Raw genomic sequence first — 9,946 nt, 5'->3', positions numbered from 1 at the left:
CCTCGTGCCACAGAAAAGCAGTGCTGCTGTGTGCCACGTGCAACACTGAATTAGTTTTCAAATGTGTCGTTTTTCACGAAGCATAGCAAACCAGTCTTAAATTTTAGGTTGCTGTTGCTGCCTAAAGTAAAATTGGTGAATTTTTATTTTGAGTTTCCCAGCTCATTTCCTTTTGTCCGTTCTGGTGAGTCACGCCCTAGCTTTTGACCTCTCCACCCACAAGAATCAGAGCTGGAAAAAATGCCTTCCGTGTTCTGAGGCGCCCTTCTTTTTCCAAGGACCCATCTTCCTCCTTAGTCACCCCTGGCATGCAGGTCTCACAGACGCTCCAGCAGACCCAGCCTGTCTCTGTGACACCTGCATTCCTAGGATGTCGCTCATCTTGTGCTCCTGACAAGCAGGTGTCTTCCCATCCACCCCATTCCTCCCCTACAAGCACGGTGCCTGGACAGTCTTCAAAGCTTTCATCTATCCTGCCACAAAGTCTGCACTCAGGATTTCCCCCAAATTCTTGGTTTCTCACATTTTCAAAGAACATCATCAAGGCTCCCATACATTTTCTTTTGGAGACTCCTAAACCCTCATTCTCAGATAAAAGAACCCCCAACCACAGAGCCATTCACTTCATCAGATCCCTTTTCAAGGATTTTAGGTATTTATGCTCATGTTTATGTATACACATATTGAGTGTTGCCTACTAGAGCAGAGGCCACCCTCAGAACATAGGCTTTTGGGCAACATAACACATGTTGCTTGTTTGGGTCAAAACTGCACATTAAATACTCTTTTTCACATCCTTCTAGGATCATTTCTAAAACAGTTTTTTCAACTCTTCCTCACCTTTACCATATATTAATTTTCATCAGATAACTCTTGATTGTTCACATGTATCATCTCTATTTTTTTTTATATTCTTGTGTAGTTTGCTTAATATCCGCCCCCCCAAGTATACTGATTTTATTCTCAGCCTTTTTTGATATATTGTTCTAATACCAAGGACCCATTTTTCAATATTGAGTTTACAGAAAACAAAAAATTATTAAAGGTTGATCTTTTCCATTTGGGACAATATTAAATGTCTTGTAAAGAAACATGATCATCAGGCCTCAGAAAAATTTCATGAAGGACTTCTCCCCCGCTACTCTTAGAATACTGCTAATTGTGACCTCGTTTATCTTTAAACACGTATTGGTGAATTTAGGCCTCGTGTCTCTTTTCCACTTGTTAATAAAATGAACTTTGAGACCTATTTTAGAAAAGATGTTTACCTAACTTACTTCAGGTAAACCAAGATAACTTGGTGCCCCTGAAATGCCAGAGACAGCTACAGATAAGCAAAATTGAACACAGTCATAAACAGTTACTCCTTGCCAACAAAAAGAAGAAAGCTAGATATTTTTTCTTTTGGAAGATATTATTCCTCAGGGCAGATTTATTTTATAGTGTAACAGAAACAACAGTTGGATGGGCTGGTGGGATTATGAATGAATTTTTTAAAATAATGTTTAACATTTTTTGTAAACATATATAAATATATAAAGCTCATTCTTAAAGTTACTAATATGTTAGTGTTTATCATATATTTAAAGTCCTTAAAATGTAATAAATTGTATTTATTGTAATAAATATGTAAAAGTAGAGATGATTACTGTCTTGATAATTTTTTAATTTCTCCCAAAATGCAACTTAGTGAATACAATTTTGTCTGCTTTTAAATACTGACCAGACTTTTTTCCCCAGCTTTACTGAAGTATGATTGACAAATAAAAATTGCATATTTAGGTTGTACAATGTGATTTTTAAAAAATATACATGATTGTTTGTTGTACATATAGCGACAAGAAGATTTCTTTAGTCTAGATAAGCATGAATTTTTTTTCTTTTAAAATTTAACCTAATTTTAAGAGTCACTGCACTATAATGTTTAAATTTAAAATTTTATGATCAGTTAGAATGTGCTGCTTTACTCATTTGTATTCTGATAAGATTTTAAATAATAAGAATACTTTGTGCCTATTAGCTTATGATGATGTCCTTGCTACACAAAATTAACTATACTAAGTGAAAACTTCTCTCAGTCAGGATATACACTGGTGCTTTGAAATGAGCGAGTTACCTTTGGCCAGCTGACATGTAGCCCCGCATCTCAGTTTTCAAGGAAAGGTAATTGAGGAGTGGATGCTACCTTTCAACGACTGGAAGATGGCCACATTCTGGACTCTTACCAGTCTGCTTTGACATCAGGCCATGAAATAAAAATTACCTTGATAAAATTGATAGATAAGCTTCTTAGGGCCATAGTCCAAGATCCAGCATGTTGGTCTTTCTTTACTATCCTTGGCCTTTATTGAAAGGACCACAAAGAATGTCTAAGAAAAGAATATTTGAGTATCACCTCACTGGAAAGGAGTGCTAACTCCGGTGCTCTAGGATGGTGTCTGTGCAGACCGTGCAGACCTGAGTATCTGCAGGTACACAGCCTTCTTTGTGAAAACTGCAGCTGACTTTCCCTTGTTGAAACATCAACACACTGTTTTAATTTTTAAAGGTGAAACTGACATTTGAAAATGCATCTGCTGTGAAAAAGGAAACAATTCAACCACGACAGAAAAAGGCACAGTCTAACACAGGTGATCTAGTCAAACTTCTATGGGGAGAAGAGGTTGAAGGTATCCAACAGAATGTCGTAAACACTCCTCATATCGTTATGTATCTCACACTAGAGCTGGACTCAGAGACATCAAAGGAGGAGGTGAGTGTCTTCTCAAAAGTGCAAGGGCAGAAAGGAGGGACCTTTTCTAGTCTTCCAAGTGAGGAATAAGCACCCTTCTCAGTCATTCTCTTTTTTGGTTTTGGTGTGTCTCATACTTTTTTCAATTGACAAGCTTAGTAAGTCCATTTGTAGAGATCAGTGAAATATTTGAATTTGTTTCTTCTGCCTTCTTTAAAAAATTCTTTTTGAACTGATTTTCCACGATATTTTTCTCATCTATTTTTGCTTGTTTGTATCATTATTCTTGCTCTATAGTGATTACTCTTGAAATCTTACATTATATTTGTCTTAACAAATTCTAAAGTCTAACAGTATCTTAACCCCTTTTAAAATAATTCAAGGCCTTTACTACACCTGAACTTCAGTCATCCCCCTCTTCACTTACATGCTGTTGTCATCAATATTTTGGTGCTATCATTTTTTTAAAACACAAATTGGGCATAATTATCCTATTATTACTACTACTACTAATTATTATTATATTGTATAAATTATGAAATGTATGAAATATAAAATGCATGTTTCATATGTATTTCATATAGATGAACTTTCTTAAATTTACTTACATGCAAAAAAAATTTACTTATACTCTTACCATTTTCTTATTCTTGTTTCCTCTCAGACTGTCCTTACTTCATCATTTTTCTTCTTCCTAAAACATATATTTTGGACATTTGTTTTCAGTGAAAGTCTGTTGGTGATAAATTCTTTCTGTTGTTATTTATCTGATGTATTTTTAACTCCTCCTTGAAAGGCAGCTTTATAATTCTACACCTTATTAGTCAGGATAGGCCAATCATTGTAACAGACAACCCTAATGTGTCAGTGGCTTAACATAATAGAAACTTATTTCTCATTTCAACATAAATGTTTCTGGTCATGTGGCTCAGTGATTCGAGCCCTTCTTCTAGCGGTTCTATTATTCCCAAGAGCTTCAGAGTCTGCTGTTGCATCTTTTACCCCTAGTTGGCCAATGAGAGAAGAGAACGCATGCTAAATCATACAGCACTTTTCAGAGGCCTGGCTTAAAAGTAGCAACATCATTTCTACCCATGTTCCAGTGCCTAGAACTAGTTATATGGTCTCTTGATACAAAGAGGTAAGAAATGTAGTCTTCCTGTGTGGCCAGGAAGAAGATGAAGTCAATGTGGTATAGCTTAAGCCAGCTATGTAGACAGTTATGTTCTCTAATCTATTTGAAGATAACATTCTTTTGTCTTCTTACTTCCATAATTGCTGTTAAGAGGTCTACTGTCAGTTATTCCTCTGTAAGGAATATGTCTTTTATTTTCTTTGTTCCATTTCTTGCTTTTGCTATGTCCAAACTCTATTGTGTGTTCTACTTAAACAGTCATAGTTTTATTTTTAGAAGTTCCTGAAAAGATATTTAACTCATCTGCATTCAGATCTGTCATGATATTCCTGGTAATGTCTTGATGCTTGCTCATTTTAGTGATTCTATACTTATTTCTGTAAGAATTTCATACAAAGCTCTTCTCTATTCTGTATCTGCCCATCCCATTACTTCTTAAGTCCTGAGGGGACTCTGATGTGTGGTAGCTTGCCTTCTTATGTCCTTTGGGATCACTGACTAAACTTACTGCTTGATTTTATGTTTAGGAGTTCTGTGATTCTAAAGTGAGGATGCCTTCCTCCAAAGATAATTTGCTTCTTCTGCCACTGACCTAGGGCACTCAGTTTGACTCAGTGATCTGGGTTTAACACTGTGGTCCCAGGCTTAGCTCACCCACCAAGCAACTAGCCCAATGCTCAGTGGCCTGACTGAAGCTCTTATAGGCATCAGTCCCCCAGGCAACCCTGCCTCTGTCTCTCTGCCCGCCGCTTACTGCTCCCCGCTGAGGCCCCAGCATGCTTTGCAGTGTTGGGGAAAGGGGCTGGAAGGGTGTAGAGAGAATGTTTTTGGAAACCTCTCTACTTCTTACATATCCAGCAATTCAACAAATATGTTTGGCCATGGATCTAGTTGTTTTATAGCAAAGGTCTCTCAAATATCTAGTTTACCATAATGCTTTGAGCAGAAACAAGATCTAAAAAGTTTTTACCTAACTTACATGTCTTTGCTTTTGAAATCCTTGCAGCCTATATTCTAAGCGCCAAAGCCATTTTATCCAAGGTGTGTATTTCCTAGTGTTGCTTCTTTATATATCAAAAGTTAGTCAATAATTGAAATGGAAAAGAAGGGGCTTACTTATATGTGTTTTTGTAATTTTCTGTGTTCTGAAAAATACCTAGAGACCTAGAGGTAGTAATTCAAATTTCTTGTATGTATTATTAGTCCTTTATATTTTATAACAAATGAGAAATTTAAACATTTATTATATAAAACACAACAAATTTCTGGGATAGTAGCACTCTGAATCTCTAGAGTGTCAGAGTAGGATACTGCAGAGGCCTTTTGTCATCCTTGCCTTTCTTTCCATGGGAAAGTGTGTAGATGTTTCTCAGATGAACAGGCTTCATCTGTTGACAGCCCCGTATCAACACTGTAATCAAGAGAGGCTTTTTATTCATATCGAACAGAGTGGAAGCTGCTGCAAATGCATGCTGCTAACAAGTGCTTAAAAACACAGCTAATTAAATTGGTTAGGAACTGTAGAGCTTGCCAGGTCTTTAATAGTGAGGCTTTCTGGGATTGGTCGCTGTAGCAGTTGGAATAGAGGCTTTCTCAAATGACCCTTTTTTACTGTTTTGATTTTACAATAAAATGTCATGGGGCCATTTTGTTTTCATGTGAGTTGTATATTGAAGAAAGGCTTGTCTGCTTTAAGTTACAAGACTTGGAAATTTCACAAAACGAATGAAAGAATATGGTTTTGTGTTTAAAGTGGTATTTATTATTTGTCTAAATACAATAAGTTTTTTATTACCCAAGTTTCAAGTGCATTAAGTGGATATAACAGACGATCTTAACTGATGTTTGACTTAATTTCTAGAAGTAAAATGTTTAACTGTTTTTATACTAGAAATATTGCAAGAAATTTTGAGTATTTGAGTTGTTAGGGAGATTGTATTTGGACAACATATTCTATAACAATTTGCATGTTTTGAATGTGCTTAATAAGTATAAAAAGCAGATGTGTCCAGTTTATCATTATTTATATTTGTCCTAATGTAAAAATTGCCAAGACATGGACACCATGTCACATAATTATTTCTTATAAAGAAAGACCAAAGCAAGGTTTAGAATACTCTTAAAGAGATAGAGAACCAAGGAAAAGATCTAATAATATTTTAGGAGTTTGGGCTTTCAGTAGTGGTTATATTAATATTTATGGATATTGTCATTAAATAGCATAAGTGGAAGCTACTCTGAATTCTCCATGGTTTCTATCTAGAAATTTTTATTTTGTCTGCTTTTAATATGCTTTGTTAAGAAAAACAGCATGTTGCTTTATATAACAGCAAAAAAGTGAGGTACAGAATGATTTATTCCTTTGTATAAAAGTTCTAGCACAATGCACATCCTAATTTTGAAATGTTATTTTATTGTGTAAAAATTTTGTTTCCTGGGAACATGTTCTTCTTGAAAATAGAAAAAAATATTAAGTATTTTGTGAATTATATTATAGGTCTAGTATTTGGAATGCAGTTAGCATTAACGTAATGGGTGGGTGTAGAGCCAGAGGAAAGAAAGAGCAATTAGGGGGTTCATTTTATAAACTATATAAATGTCTAACTACTGTACTGTATACTTGAAACTAATAAAATAAAATTTTTAAAAAATAAAATGTGTTCTCTTTTAAAGTTTTAATTCAGATTAATTTATGGCAGGCAAACTCTTTCAAATTTAAGACAGATAAGATTTTATAATATAATGCTTCTTTCCTCCTGTCTGCACTACTTTAACGTAGTTTTCTAGTCTCACTTTATAAGTTTAATTTGTCTTGTCTTGGATTTAAATATTTAATGACTCCACCAAAGATGACAAAGATTATCTTTTAAAAGTCTGTATGAAAGTAACTAAATTTAAAGACTCCTTCAAGTTACATGTGGTATCTGTGTAGATATGTAACCATGGGGGATAAAAATACTGGTACATGAATGATAATATTAGTATTAATTTATTTTAAAGGAGATTAAAGTTTAAAACATTGTTTGAAATTAACTGAAATTATTCCAACTAGTATTCTACTCAGTATCTATTTTGGTATAATGACCAATTTTGACCATCTCTAACTTATTTTCAAGTGTATTTTAAATGTTACGTAATGTTAAAATTATAGGCATACGTTTCTCCTTATATTTGAACTAAACTCCCACTGAAGCTGAAAGGGTTCATTTTTTTTTCTTTTATTAATACAAAGTCAGAACTTCCCATGACAAAAAAATAATGATTGGAAAATTTGGGAAGTATGATTATTTCTGTTTGTTTTCATTTAACAGCAGGAAATTCTTTATCATTATCCAGTATCTGAGGCATCTCAGAAGCTTAAAAGTGTGAGAGGGATATTTCTCACGCTCTGTGACATGCTGGAAAATGTAACTGGAACACAAGTTACCAGGTAATAATTGATTTTTAATTAGGTTTAATTTTGTTTCTTTCAAGTTATTCACCTTAGTTCTAACAAGCAAAATGCTAATATAAGTATCTATTATTCAAATATATTTGTATCTATAATATAAATATCTATATATATAGCAAATACAATATCTGTAGATATTTTGTTTCTCACATAAGTTATTTCCACCAGTCATCTATTTAAAGTGTAGGTTTTCAATACAGATAGATGTAGATCTCAGTGTTTTCGTACCTTTTAAATCACAAAGTTGGACAGTGACCTATACTTTAGGATATATTCACGAAAGTGATATCTCTTATGCATGGCAGTATGATGAGTCCTGGCTTTTTCATGTTTTTATCTTGATTATTAACTTGCTAAGCAATACCTTTGTGGTTGATAAGAATGACTGAATGTTTATTTTTTTCATATACTTTTATAAGGATATACTTTAGGAGGAGTATTCAGAATGCAGTATCATCTGTGCACATTCATTCAGTGATAGATAAGCAAGACTGATATCAAATAATTTTTTTGAAAAATAAAATACACCATATAGTCAATTATACAGCAGAATATCCCATTCCACATTGACTTATTCAGCTCTGACCTTGAAATGCTGTAGTTAACTTACAGGAAGAGGGGGCTCAAAGCTTTTAAGTTTTGTTTTTGTTTTCTTTTTTTCCATGAAGTAAATCTATGGATTATAACTCATTTTCTTCCTTAATATTTCAACAATTTTTGATATAAAAAAGTTTATCTTAAATTTTAAGAGCCCCGTAATGTTGATAAAATGTCAAGTTGGATTATCTAGGTTTTAACTTTTCTTTTCCTATCTTCTGGTAAAATGATACTACTACGGTTTTAAAAGAAGTAGAAGCTGCAAAATGACAGGAAGAAAAATTTCCTTGTTTTTTCTAAATAAAAATCATGTTTAATTCTGGGACTTTTAATATAGTGTATATAGAAAATGTACATGCATTTTCATGATACCAGTAACTGAGGCTCCATTTAGTGTATATATTTTGTATACATTTGTATTCATAAAAGCATGCTGTAAGCCTCCTTTTATTTGTTTAAATAGCCTTATTGAGATATAGTTATGCATCATACAATTCACTGGTTTTTGTATATTCGCAGATATGCGTACCCATCACCAGTCAATTGTAGAACATTTGATCACCTCAAAAAGAAACCCTGCACCCTTTAGCTGTCAACCCACCTATCCCACCCCAAGACCTAGACAACTACTACTTTACCTTCCATCTCTGTAGATTTCCCTATTCTGGACATTTCCTATGAATGGGATCATAATATGTGCCTATTTGTGACTTTCTCACTTAGCATAATGTTTTCAAGGTGCAGCAGGCCTCTTTTCTAATCTTATTAGAAAGAAAATTTGACTTCAACTTGTCTATGTGGGTTTGCTTTTAAATATAGGTAGAAAAACTTTTTTGGTGAAACAAATATGAAAATAATTATTTCAAGGATTCCTTAGCAATGTGCATACCTTTTGTTATATACCCTGTTTTAAAACTATAATGATATTAATGTCTGAATTTAAAAGAATTTAATATCTATCTAAAAGTATATGCATTTTTAAATGTAAGCCAAAAGTAATCTCCTTTATGAAAAATCTATTTAGCAATTCATATTTAAAACCCCACATACTTATCTACTGCAATATAGAAGGTACACTATATCCTGAAGACTCAGCGGATAAAGATTGATGTATTTTCATTTAAAGTAAAAAAAAAAAAAACTAAATATAATTTTATTTTCTTCCCGCCACCTACCTCTACAACAAGAATCATTATGTCCTGTTTCCAGAGTTTGTGATTGTATCTCTTTTTAGAACACATTTGTTTCCCGACTTCACTTAAGTATAATAACCTGTACGTATGTAAAAATGTACAATTTGATCAGTTTTGACATAGGTATGTATAGTCGCTGAAACCATCATCACGACAAATACATCTATCACTCTAAAAATTTCCTTGAGAACACATTTAGATCTGAGTTATATTTTGGTTACTTATTTTGTATTTGTGTCCCACATTAAATTGTCTTGTGAGCTGGGACCATATCTTCATTTTTTGGTAATCTCTTTTAGTAAATCATGTTCATATGTAGGCAATCAGAAAATATTAGTTAAATTAACACACTCAGATGGGAGTTTTCTTTAGGAAAAAAAATAGTGAGTGTTAGAAAAAGAATTTCGCTTTATTTATTTTTTTGCTGTAAGGGGTCTACTTTTGTTTGACCTAGGGGCTGGGGTAGGGTGGGTGGGTATGTGTGTGTGGATGTGTGCGTGTGTGCGCACATGTGCATTTTGAATATTTTGGAATATATTTTTGTCATACAATTCCTTGTCTTCTCTGTGTGGTGGTTAGGTATATGCCAAGAAATTTGCTTATTAAGTATGCAGTTCTTAAATCATACCATATGTAATCTTTTATGAATGACTTTATAATTTTATGACATTTAAAGATATTCTAACTTTAACTTTATTTTTTCTTAGCTCATCCCTTCTTTTAAATGGGAAACAAATTCATGTGGCTTATTGGAAAGAATCTGACAAGTTGTTGTTAATTGGTCTGCCTGCTGAAAAGTAAGTTAAGATTTTTGTCTACCTTAAAATTATTTCTCAAAT

The 9,946-nt window shown here is 33.5% G+C and overlaps 1 protein-coding gene across 5 annotated transcripts in view; it reads left to right on the top strand.

Annotated features, from left to right (window-relative positions):
• INTU (inturned planar cell polarity protein) overlaps positions 1-9,946 on the top strand; it is a 58,591-nt gene that overhangs the window by 22,596 nt on the left and 26,049 nt on the right. For all 5 annotated transcript variants that reach the window (XM_011362132.2, XM_011362134.2, XM_023531816.1 and 2 more), the window contains 3 exons: positions 2,549-2,752; positions 7,178-7,296; positions 9,815-9,904. In XM_011362132.2, coding sequence (XP_011360434.1) covers positions 2,549-2,752; positions 7,178-7,296; positions 9,815-9,904 — 413 coding nt within the window. The remainder of the gene's footprint in view (positions 1-2,548; positions 2,753-7,177; positions 7,297-9,814; positions 9,905-9,946) is intronic.

The sequence above is a fragment of the Pteropus vampyrus genome, unplaced genomic scaffold (assembly GCF_000151845.1).
Source record: "Pteropus vampyrus isolate Shadow unplaced genomic scaffold, Pvam_2.0 Scaffold73, whole genome shotgun sequence".
In the NCBI taxonomy this organism is placed as follows: Eukaryota; Metazoa; Chordata; class Mammalia; order Chiroptera; family Pteropodidae; genus Pteropus; species Pteropus vampyrus.
The sequence above is the reverse complement of the archived record's forward strand: the minus strand, read 5'-3'. Positions and strand labels throughout refer to the sequence as shown.